The sequence below is a fragment of the Zosterops lateralis genome, assembly GCF_965231275.1.
Source record: "Zosterops lateralis genome assembly, chromosome: 1".
In the NCBI taxonomy this organism is placed as follows: Eukaryota; Metazoa; Chordata; class Aves; order Passeriformes; family Zosteropidae; genus Zosterops; species Zosterops lateralis.
This window is the reverse complement of record NC_139762.1, coordinates 21810166-21823329: the sequence shown is the minus strand read 5'-3', so window position 1 is coordinate 21823329 and position 13164 is coordinate 21810166. Positions and strand designations below refer to the sequence as shown.

The 13164-nt window shown below is 37.2% G+C and overlaps 1 protein-coding gene across 2 annotated transcripts in view; it reads right to left on the bottom strand.

Moving 5' to 3' along the window:
* CUBN (cubilin) overlaps positions 1–13164 on the bottom strand; it is a 139964-nt gene that overhangs the window by 26522 nt on the left and 100278 nt on the right. For both annotated transcript variants that reach the window (XM_083877487.1, XM_083877488.1), the window contains 7 exons: positions 12250–12421; positions 11116–11322; positions 7884–8033; positions 6922–7043; positions 4853–5078; positions 2848–3035; positions 444–600 (listed from right to left, as the gene is read on the bottom strand). In XM_083877487.1, coding sequence (XP_083733613.1) covers positions 444–600; positions 2848–3035; positions 4853–5078; positions 6922–7043; positions 7884–8033; positions 11116–11322; positions 12250–12421 — 1222 coding nt within the window. The remainder of the gene's footprint in view (positions 1–443; positions 601–2847; positions 3036–4852; positions 5079–6921; positions 7044–7883; positions 8034–11115; positions 11323–12249; positions 12422–13164) is intronic.

Below are 13164 nucleotides of genomic sequence, written 5' to 3'. Positions count from 1 at the left end.
GAATGCCATGAAGGGCAAGTGGTTTCCTTTGGCAGCACCCTAAAAAAACCTCAAGCAACCAACAGAATCTGAGCAGTATCTTTTCTGTTTCTGGTGGGTCTGACCATCACAAAGCACACGCCATAGTTAAAGAAATGTCTTCTTGAGAAAATCAAAGCTTTAGCTTCCATGCAGTTTCACTATGATTTTTTAAAATTTAAAGCTTATTCATTCTTTTAGCACACTGAAAAGGCAAAGGTGGCTGAGAATAACTATAAAATTAGAGCTGCATTTTGAGCAAGTCTGACACTGGAGTTCATAGCATTCAGCATGGAAACTCTTGGTTTACATACTTGGTAAGAGGCTTCAATACCATGTTGGACAGAGGTCTGAATTGCTACACACAGGTCAAACTAATCCCAAACAGACCAATTAAACAGCCATCTGGCTTTACTATTACTTACTGCTTGTGAAAGATGCAGAGAAACCTGGTGCAGGAGCATCCTGAGACTGAAATACTGTAGTTATCACATTGTTTGGAGCAACAACAGTACCAGGAGCTGAACTTCCACATCCTGTGGCTAACAAAGCTGCTGCTTCTTCATTATTTCCTCTCCACACCTGGCAAGGCCAGATTGGAAATGGTTTAGTGCTTTCAAAATAGCTCGTGGGAACCCAACAGGAATTACATATGCAATTTTTCTTCCCGTAGACTTAGGGTAGGATTCATCTCACAGTGAATCTAAGGGTTCTAAATTGGAGCTAGTTACTAAAGTCAGTGGAGACAAAAAGGTTCCTGCAAGGAGTGAGTCACAGTGAATAACTTAGGTTGCCAGGAACCTCTGAAGGGCATCTGGAGGTTATTTGCTTGAACACTTGCTGGTAACAGAACAAACACAGATCAGGTCCAGGGCACAAGAGAAAAACATTTTATGCATAGTATTACCTACTTCCATTTTGTCTCTGCTTACTTAACTCCATACAACCTTTGAATATGCATATCTGTGTGTACAAGGAATTGTTACATGCAATCCTCATGTTATTCAGTAAATAAAAATCAAAGCTGTCATGCTAGGGTAATATATATATATGCGTAAGATAAAACCTAGTGTTGCTAATACTTATTTTTTTTTAATTTTACATTCACTTTTTCAATGACAATATCAAATCAAGCAAAGAGTTACTAAAATAATACAATTAAATATATATAATGAAGTATGAAGGTATGATGTTTTAAAGTATTGCTTCAACTGTGCCAATAGCCAATTGAAGCTAAATCAAACCATGCATCCTAAAAAGCACATGCAGGTTTAGGTAGGTATTTAGGTGAAATCTTCTTCAAGTACTTACTTAAATATGTGCTTGAGGCTCACAGTTTAAGTGCTGAATTTCAAGACACATGCAAAATGAAACATAGGTATAAATGTTTGATGTTTCTAAACATTTAAATATTTTTCTGAATCAGGACATAGTTACTTGACAGAATTTTAAATGTCTGTTTAAATAATGAATTATTTACTCTAATAATAAAATTATTTTTGTTGGTGTTTTTGAACAGTTTTTTACTGTAGTTTATACCAAAAATATATCATATCTGGTTTTTAAAATAATGTGTTTGAAGGAAATTGTGTGGAACTAGTACGACCACATGAAACTGTGATTTCTCCAAGCAACCATCCTAGAAAGCAAAGGGTTAGCCAAGGGTCAGTCTGTAAGTGTAAGCATATGAATCACCTCATTCATGTGATCATGTGTTTGAGGCAATGGATGCTCACAGGATTAATTTATACAGTCTATAGCCTGACCAAGGTTTTGCAAAGTCACTATTGATTTTGGATTACCCTCTTTTGGCTCAGTTTGGAATAAATGGAAGAAACTTACATCATTATACAGCTTTTCAGACACCTTCGTACATTTCAAATTAGACATTTGGGACATCAAAAATTTCAGATCTTTATGGAGAAAATCTCCAATTGACATAGTTTTGCTTATGTCATTCAGGGCAGTTTAGAAGTTTAAAATGAAACACTGTTACTGAGTGGCATTAAGACTTTCATATTAGTGAAATGTATTGTAACATTGCATTGATTAATTGCTGGAGCAGGTTAAGAAAAGACAAATCTAATAGCTGTGGGGTTTTTTTCACAGCCTTAAGAAATGAGTACAACTCTGATTTGTAAGTTGGTTGGTATAGATCAGATGTACTCATGTATGAGCCTTTTCCTACATGCTATAAAATTATGTTTGCCCTTTATTTCAAGTGGGAGTTGTATTGCTGTGGAGAAAATGAGCACAAAACCACTGAACATATGCCAAATGCCTGAGAAAAAAATGACATGTAAAAATTCAAGACATGTCCACTTCATTCTATTGCTTTGAAAACAATGGTTCTTGACAACATATGAAAGATCAGATTGTTATCTTTCTTTCTGAAGATTAAAAAGAGAAGTGCAACCTGGGCAGTCTAAATACTTATAAAGAAGTTTGGTAGAAGTATAGTGTAAAATTCATGGGTTTTTTCTTCACTAAAGTAATTGAAAAGAACTTTTCTTCAGCTTTATTTTCTCATTATTTTCTGGTTCTGAAATAATATATGACTTTTTCATATTTTCCATTTTTGGGAATGCATGCAGGCTGATAAGACCCTGCTGGAGGTGGAACCTCAAGAACCAATGAAAATTAAAATTTTATACAGGTCAGTTCACAAAGCATGCAGAAAATGGAACTGTATGATTCGAGGACTTTAGTTTACATTTCCCAAATTTTGTGCTTTTGACAGTCCAAACCATAACAAATGCAAAACAGGGTTCTGAAATCATGACTTCTTCAAGCACTGCTCTGCTGACTTAACTTTAACAATTATTTTACCTTCACATAACTGGTCTGGCAGCTTCCATTGCTATCTGGAATCTGGAAGTTACTGTGGAAGTTCATCTCCAGGTGTTTGCTTTCATGCGTAATGATAGTCCATGTGCATCTGCTGTTCATGGGAAAGTTTTGAGGCCAATGAGGGGACTTGATTGTACCATTATCTGAATGAATGATTCCACCACAGCCTGGAAAAAAATAGTAACAGATGGGAGAAATGTTCAAATATTTTTGAGTGGTGTTCAGCTTTGAATGGTTGTTTGCTTCTGTGGCTGCAAAAGTGAGAGAGGAAAGCCCTGATACTCATTGAAACTTCATTCACCCCTCTTGATTTTCTTTCTCCCATCCCTGAAGGAGGGTCACACTCAAGAGTTGTCTCTGTGTACTTCACTTTATTTTCTACACAAGCTCAGTCTTGCCACTTCATAGCCTTTTTCAAGGTCCATCTATATACTCCTGGCAATTTGGCATGAATATTGCTTTGAAAGGGTGCAGGGGTCAGGAATACATCTGAGACTGTACAGATTCCTCCCCACACTGCACAGCATGCACATTGTGACAGACAACCATTCAGAAAAGCACCCTAGGGAAAAAAAAAAAATCTACTGATATATCCTTTTTTCTTCTCACTCTGCAACATGCAAATATTGCAGTTCCACATGTGAATCTATTCAAGCTACATCCGTTTACCCAGGGCAAAATGCTGACTTCCCTGGCCTAGGCAGCCCTGCGGATTTCAGTGGAATTATGGGATGGGCTGAAAAACATGCCTTTAAAAATTGCTAACAGCTTCATTTATAAAGGGGAATAGCTGGTCATGGCTCTGTGGCAGCTCATGATTTTACACAGAATAAGTTTAGTTAATTTGAAACATATTTGCAAATACCATGCCAAGAATAATTTATTAGGGCTATGTGTACAGTACTAGCAAGCCCTTTTAATTTCAAATACAGTGTAGTCAAAGGATGAATAAAGAGAAAAAAAAAGGTTATTCTCTGTTAGAAATGGCAATTTTGTTTAGAAGGATGTGAAGCCAAGTTTGGTCCATGCAGACATGGAGACTGTCAGTGAACAAATGAGAAGAAAGCTGAAGAAAGTAGGTATATACAGAAATTAAAACTTTCACAGAGAATACTGTCTATGCACATGGCACGTGTAGGCTACTGTCTACCACAACATTGAAGAGTGGGCTTCATTGCACATGAAATCTCAGGGACAACAGAGAACAATGTCAAAAACTTGCTAAAATGACAGTGTATATTCATGCAAACACAGACTATTGATACGTTTAAGAAGACTCTCCATCAGCTAACTGTGTGAATACAGCTACATCTTAGTGGACAGAAAGATGCTCAGGATCAGCCAGAAGGTTTGCAGCTGGAGGTGGCACTAGGAAGCATATGCCAGCTCTGTACTGAGGAAGGAGGCACAGTAATTTCTGCCCTGCCACCATCTGCCACATGTACACTTACCTTTAGTCCTTTAATGACTTCCTGAAGTACACTGCACAAATGGTGAGCTACAGATTGATGATAATTTCAAGAGAAGGAAGGCAGCTTTGAGAAATGTACTATTCAATCCTGCATGTATACCACCTTCAGAAGTGTACCAACAACTCCATCACAGTGCAAGAGTTCTAGGCTGTTGTCACATGTGCTCTTTGAGATGTTCTGTCTGCCTCTCTGTTTTGGAACTCACTTTGTCATAGTTTTAAGTGTTTAAACCAAATCAAACTGTGGAACAATAGTTATTCATGAAGTGAAATGTCTCATCGTCCTTGACAATAGATACAACTGCTGGGGGGGGTAATGCTGATGGTATCAATTTACAGCCATCAAGAAACTGCCAGTAAGAGGTTTTAAAAGTACAAAATCAATCCAATTTTGAATTCATTGTGTACGATCAGAAAACACTGGATTAATACTTGATATTTTTAATACTGGCTTCTTTCAAGGATCCTGAAGGTGATGGCATGCCTTTCTTTTGTTCTTTAGTGCAAACTTACCTAAAGATTGTGATGTCCATGTTGCATAAAAGCCACCTCCTTGAACTGTGTGATCAGAATTAAAGATGATGACTAGCTTGTTGGAACCAGACTGAATAGTCCCAGGTGAATTGTTTCCACAATACTTTCCTATGACAGGAGACCCTGGAGATCCACCATTCAGGATAGTAACAGAATCCCACTTACACTGTGAATGATTTTCAATGTGGAAGGCTGTAAAAGTAAGCTGCAACACACAAAGGTGACATTCAGGTGCTAAAACCAGTCATTCCAGGGGAAGGTTTAGAACAATTCCAGACAGATCCTGTCGCCATAGTGGCACAATGATTTCTGGGTACACTCAGAAATCTGACCCTCACTTCATGATGCTTTCCTGCAAATACTGATTGGAATCTTGACACTATAAGTAACATCAGCTACTTAGCTTGAAGACAGAGGTGGAAGATGAATTCATAGGTTCAAAACTGGCATCATTGTGTCTTAACTATATTTTGAAACTATGTGCTTCAAAACAGTGTTGAATATGTAGAGGTGTTGAACCACTTTCCCACACTCAAAGTTTCTCTTCATGAAATATAACTAGCTATGGAAGCAGAAAGCCTGGGATTTTTTTTTCTTTTTTTCTTCCTATTATTTTGAATCAATGCACTAACAGTTTCTAAAAATAATGTTTGTTTCCACCAAAACAGAAACAATTCTGTGGCTCATTCCTGTGAGCCTGGATGCATCACATAAACAGACCAGCCTGGACAGGCAGCTCCCGACCCTGCCTCCCTCCCACACTGATGCCACTTGTCCTTGGAGATATATGCTCACACATGGAATTTCCAGTTCAAACATTTAGTTTGCTGATCCTGCAGGCTCCTGGATTTGTTGATGCTCAAATACTGATGTACACTAGTTACTGCCTGGCCCCGTTTTCATCAATTTGGGGATTTTTTAAACTAGTTTCATGAGCAGGATCTTTGTAGAAAAGTTTAGCAAACATGCAGGATATTTTCCGGTACCTTTTGTGTGTCATTTTCAAAAGAACCTGTTTAAGACTACATATAAATTTAGCTGTAATAGTTTAAATTCAGAACTTTGCCAGCAACTGAAACTGGCAGCTTATACTGGAAAAAATTAGTCTGCCTTCACTGAGCATGCTGCTACTCAGACCTTTCAAAGCAGAAATCTGCTTTCTTGTGATTAAAGTTAGTTCTGCTTTAAACTAGTTTGTGGATTAAATAGAAATCTTGTGTTCGACTAAAATAATCCTGTATTCCCTGAAATAAGTACATAGGCAGTGGTCAGAATAAAATGTAGCAGAAGAATTAGGACTATGGGTGTGCATTTCTAATCTTTGTAGTTGTAAGCAAGGAAAACATGATAGGGAAATTAATGAAAGACATTATATATGAAAATCTGCAATGTGTTCCCACAAAACTGCTTTTCAGGTATTTTTCTGACCCAAACCATAAATGTCCCTAATTGTATCTGTGCTTGAAAGAACCAGTCAAACAATTCAGTGAATTAAGTTTAGTACTGCTTGGTCATAAATATGCTGAAATTGTTCTGTCACGAGTTTGACTCAAGAAAGTACCACCTCAGGCAGACTTTTAATACTTATTGGGAAATTAGAGTAAAGTTTCACTGATGTACCGGAAATAATATTACATTCCAGACTAACCAGTTAGACACAAAAGTACCTTTCTAATGGTTTGAAACTTTCCTGCAGAGAAGAAAAATCTTCAGCTTCATGTTTATTCTCATGATAGTGAGAATATCCATGAAAATCTAATAAAATTAGTTATTTCAGTTTTGTAAACATAGAAAGTCATTGTTTAAAGGAGAACTCAGAATTATGTTTTGAGGTCAAGTTATAGTAGGATCCTTCTTATTTTCAGAAAGGACAATGTTCAAACAGTTTTGTTGTGTTATCTTCATTCCCTCTTTTAGGTAAAATCAATGGGAAGATATGTAATTATTCAACATTTCTGATTTTCCAAATTGTCTCAAATCTGTTCTCTAAACTCACAAGGTACTTCTCACACTTTTTGCTGTGCACACAATTGTGATATGTTACTCACAGTGATGGTATCACCTTCAGGGGCTTCCAACACCCAGGAGCAGCGATTCAGATTGCTGTAAGGCTCTGGGTAGTTAGGGCTTGAGATAACACCCCTTTCGCCTGACTGTACACCACCACAGCCTGCAGAAAAATAAAGTAACATTTCAATACATTTTCAGAACAGAACACTATAATCAAATGAATGGAAGATTATTCAGCTTGTAATAGTAATAAAATATATTTAAGATGTACTTGACAAAGTAAAAGATGAGAAATTTATCTGGGAAATTCCAAGTTTTAAAATCTTTGTCATTGAGTAAAAGGATGCAATGACCATGAAACTTTGCATGTATTCTGATACTTAATATAACTCTGCAAAACCTTTGCCAGCTGACATCTGCCTCTTCCACCTTATCGTCTGTTTATCTCACTCTTAAGCAAACCAGTGCCATCCTTGGACTAACACAATGAAGTAAAAAAAGTTTCTGACATGTCCAGATAAGCCCCAAGGCTAAATTCAGCTGTGACAGGAAGAGTAGTTGTTCTGGCACATAAATGGCAAAGTGGTGTAATTTGCACTGATACGTCTTCAAGTGGATTTCAAAATGAGTGCAAAGGTTCAAGCAGCAGAATGCATTTCAGCTCTGCTAGCCCTCCAGAGACCTATCTGAAGTAAGTCAAACTTGGCTGATATTACCAGTTATGTCCCTATTCCCAAGAGCAACCAGCTGCTCTGACTGTTGCAAAATCCCAAATGTAGTTTGGGGAATGCCAACACTGAGGCAGAAAATAAATCTGAGAGTTCAACTGCTAGCACATGCTTGCTTTAGAAGATATAAATAGTGGCTAGCACTGTGTAACTTTTGAGGACCCCTTTGAGAGTTGATCCCATCATGACTATTGTCCTTATCACCAAATGACTAGCAACATTCCCCAGAAGTGCCTCAGTCAGCGAAGCCAGCAGTGTACTGAGACATTTACCTTCAAACGTGTAATGGGCCAAGAATCCTTTATCTTCTGTGTTTGCATCACTGACAAACTGTACCCACACCTGTGGGGCAGCTATAACTAGTGGCACAGATGGTGCAGCCTGACCACAAAGTCTGGCTATTAGCTCTCCATCAGCATCCCCTAAGCAAAGAAAAGGAAAAATAAACAAAACACAGCACTTGTTGAGTCCTAAAAGAGCTACAATAACATAAAGGAATAGTGCAAACATGCAATTGATTTTTTTGACAAGAAAACGGAGATGAGTACATATTACACTTAGTAACTGATTATTTCTTATGCATATAAACAGAGTGTTGTAGTTTATTGTTGGGACCTAAATCTTGGCAAGAGGAAAGTTCTCTCCAAAGCTATATCAATGATCCTTTTAATACCCTGGGCTCTTTTTCTCCTCTTCCTGTCATCCTGCACGCTTTCATATGTCATATCAGACACACAAACCCCTCATTGTTCTGCCCCAAAACTACAGACCTTTTGGGGCAGAACAGTGGAAAAAGATAGCCTAAGGACCACATGGACACCTATTGAACTTTTTTATGTGACATCCTCATTAAAGTCAATAGGGACTTTGAGTTTTCTACTGTACAGGGACCCATGCATGTGCACCATCTATGAACAAACTGTCATCATAGTGGGCATCTCTTTCCCAGGGAACTCAACATATTGTTCTCTGTATGGCAAAAAAAAAAACCAAAAACCCCAAAAAACCCAAAAGCATTTGCTGAAATCCTTGAAGCCTAAAAGGAAAGCATAAAACAGGCCACTGTATTTGAGTGACACTGAATGTTTGCCAAGTTGGTGGGCTCCTATCCATCACATTGCTAAAAGCATAGTTTCTGATTATTACTGATAAATTTTTAAAGAGAAAGAAAGTAAGTGTAATAGCATTCCTCATGACATCCAGGCAATGCCATTCCTAAGTTCACTTCTCTAATAATAGCAGGTTGTTGGTCTTAAAAGTCTCCATTCAAAAGCAACTCCTAGCTCTGTGCAAAGTGGCAGGCTATTTTTGTGAAGAAGGCAATAGAGAAAAGGGGGAAATTTTGGGTGCTCTTCAAAGCCTTTTCAGAGTTATTCCAAGTCATGAGTTGGTTAAGTAACTTCATGTTTCTATCATATGCAAGTGACACAGACACCATTTGAAATTGCTTGAAGCACAAGGATGATAAGGACATATAATAAAATTCTATCATGAAAATTACACAGAGAAATGATACAAACTGTCTTGTTAACATGCACTAAAAATGACATTGAGCTGTACAAGCAGAAGACATTAATGATAAATTGTGTTTCAGGAAAAAGTAGTAATAACTACTTTTAGCATTAGTATGTGGAGTATGTTTTCTTTTTTGTACATTTTGAGGTGATTGACTGTGTGACAGATGTCACCCAGGTTACTCAGTCTCTACAGTGTGAAAAGTGACACCAATAATTGCTTTCATGAATGGCCAGCTGGCCAGAGATCTAGACTGTTGATAAACAGAAAAAGAAAACAGAAATATTGTGCTGTTACATTTCATTCAAACTGAAGGGAATGGTCCGAAAGACAAAATGAAGATTCTTCCACAAAAGCCAAAAGTTAGGAGTATATTTCATTGTAGCAATATGCTCAGCAATATTACCATGTACAACCTACATGCACGTGCATGACAATACTTTACCCTAAAAAATTTGAAATATTTGTTATATCTATTTAGCTTAAATATTAGTCAGTGTATTACAGTCAATTCTGCTTTAATTTTTTTATTATTTGAGTACCATGAAGTGTATTGTATGGGCATCACAAAAGAATTCTGCACATCTCAACTCTATATGGGGTTTCTCGAGTAACTTAAAGTAGAATTGGACCTTTCCTTAACTATCCATCTGCTGTGTCAAGAGTCTTAAACAGCAGCTGCCTGAGTTAAGTGGTATTCTGCACTATTGCATCTCAGTGCTTATTAAATATTACTTGTCAGCATACTCCGATAAATGACAGGCATTCTGCTTTTGACACCAGGCTAGCTGTGAAATTGGAGGTCCATTAGTAGTGCTGAAATGGACACTGCTATTTAGATGACAAAACTGTGTAGAACAAAGCAAGACCACACTTCCTTCCCTTTTCTTTGATTGTATTGTCTAGAGGCCTGAGGTTCATAATAAAGTGAGAGTAGCAGGAATGGATGAGTAACAAAGCAGATACATTTTACTGTTTTACTGTTTCCTTCTCTGAGTTTTTATTATTATTATTATTACTACTATTATTATTATTATTTCCCAGCTCCAGTGCACACATAGGAGAGAACTGCTAGGTTACAGAGCTATTCAGAGTCTGGCTTTACACAGGACAAACCAATGCTATACAACCAAAGGCTCTTGCCCAAATGAGTGTAAATTAGGATGTGACAGATTCCTGCCCTCAACCTTTTCACATGTTTCAGAAAGCATTTCTTGGTAAACTAAAATCAGCTCTCTCTGGGACTCACAGGTACAGCCTTTCCATGAAGAAGACAGCTGCAGCTTTCTTACTACACTTGGCATTAGCTAAATGACTTTCATATGACATTTCCAGTTGCTTGCTGTTGTGGATAAAGATGCTCAAAAATGCAGGGATATCATTGGTGCATTAATCCTGTTTGTTTGGGGTTTTTTTTTCCTTTAAAATGCTTTAGTCTCTGTTTTAAAACGTATTCTCACTGGAAATATGGATTTCTTTTTGGAGAGTCATCTTGTAGAATGCAAAAATGGATCTGAAGTGGGCATGCAGTCCAGAAGCTATGAATAATTAAAACATTTTTTACTCCATTCCTGCCATCCCTGGAGATATTTCAGGACCAGACAGAGAATGGGGAGTGGACCAAATAAATTGTTTTGATGACTGAAAATGCCATCTCTCAAGGCAGATGAAGTGAAACTCATTGTCCCTTGTAAAGAGAGTCAGATGACTATTGCAAACAGCAAAACTATCCCTCCAAGATGTCTATCCAGATTTTTATTTTCTCCCCTGAAAGAACAGTTGACCAAATCCATGCATCTATTTCTCTGGTAGTGAAATCCCATTTCTGATAATGGATTCAACATGGAAGGCATGATGTGAACACACTCAAATGTACAGATTCTACAACAGCCACTCCTTGCAAATATATATGAATGAGACTTAGCACAAACAGGGTTGTGCAACCAGAATCCTGATAGGCTTATCCATTCTCCTGCTGAACATACAAACCTATTCGTAGCTCTAGGTAGTCATATTGGCAGTTCTGGTGATGTTCCAAGTGGAAATCCTCAAAAGATATATAAATGGATGAATTATAGTGAGAGGGATTTTCAATGATCCATTCACAGTTCAGGTTACTTGTGTAATTTGTGATGCCATCATAACCAGGAGAAGAGAAATTCCCACCTGCATATGCCATCAGGGTTCCACCACAAACTGCAGAAACAAAATATGGTTTATTTAAAGGTAGTAATAATTCTTGTGTGAGTAGAAATCTTGCCAGTCTTTATTCAGGTATGCTCACATCAGAAAGCACATGTGCTGATTAGATCAAAACCTTTTTCATCTTCTTACTTTTTTATAATTTACTCCTGTGTACAAGAGAATTCTTGCCTGGTGCCCTGAAATTTATTGGCAAGTCTTTAAAAATACATGTAAAGCAAAGAACAATTATTTACAGTATCAAATAAAATATTTCAGCAGCACTATCAATACAAGCATTATTTAATATTGTAATAAAATCTTACTACATCTTCAGTTCAGTATTGCTCAGACTTACTCATTACCTAATTCTAGGCTCAAGAGAAAAAAATTCATGGAAGATATTCTCATGCCATAGTAGGGTTCTTGGGGTGGGATTTGGAAAATAAGTTCAAAAGACTCAAGGCTGTAGGAATAATGCTCTGCTAGCTGCCCCCCTCTCTGGAGGCTGAGCCTGCAAAAGTAGGTTAGCTGCACTGTTTCACAAGCTACAATAAATTAACTACCCCCCTGAGTAATAAGGAAGCACTTGAATTATTCAATTTGTCTATAGCACTATGCTTTTTGAAATTTTTCATGGAATAAGGCCACTTTTGGCCATCTCTTACTCAAGATGAAGTATAAAAAAATAAGTCAGTAGGAACAGCAGGGACTGTGATCCATACAGAGGCACATAAAGTCTATTGCTCACAGAGATTCTCCATTTTTTTTTAAGTTCTTTCAGCTAGTTAAAGATAAATATCTATTCCTATCCAGAGAGGACAGGGAAAAAAGGCATCAGAGATTTGTTATCTGTTTAGGTGATATTTTTATATGTGCCAGTACTCTCGCTATGAAATAACCCACCAGAGATCAATCACTTAAGTCAAAAACATACACTACCTGCATCTTCACTAGAAGTATATGAGACACTGAAGCCTCTGCTTGCACGAGACATATCTGTCACCAAAATGACTTTCATTGTGTTTCCAGTGGATTTCACCTCAGTGCCTGGATTTACCTCCCCACACAGCTTGGCCAGCTGGCGAGAGTTTTTCCCAAGGCCATTGTAAACCTGTGGAGTCAAAATAAACTCTTATGACACCAATATACATTCTTATGAGCATTTCCTGCATCATTTAAGAGTATTTACTATCTTTAATACAAAATTCACTGATGTCCCTCACAAGGGGTTAGTTCTCAAATCTACCCAAATCTTGGAACAAACTTTCATTGTCTTGAGTGGATGAGGCCCTGAAGTAATCATCAAAAATAACTTCCTTATTTTGGTGAAATAGAAACATATTCTCTCCCTCTCTATCTCCTTTTTCAAGCAGAAATTGATTCTTTTTAAAAAAATAGAGAAGAACACTGTGCTTTAGCTCAATATTTATATATTCAATCACTTAATAATAACAGCTACTGATCATATTAATTTTATTTCAAATCATCATCTTTGTATTCTTGTTAAAGCCAACATCAGCTTTATCAAAATCTTTTCCAACATATTGAGTCTTGGTGGGGATTTATGATTATTTCAAACATTTCACTTTTTGATGATCCAGAGATATTTTCTCTGTTTCCTTCATACACCCCTTAGCCTAGGAATTAATTTCCTTCTTTCTACTCTGCAGTGCAAGCAAACCAGAAATTATGTTTCCCACTGAGACTTGGAATATATTAGAGTATTGGAGGCATAAAATCTGGCAGGAAAAAATTTCCTTTAAGAGATCATTAACTGATAAAAAGCCAGCTCCTAAAAGTTTGTCTAAAGCATCTGTGAAGAAAAACAAGGGAAACCTCATCTACAAACCTCAA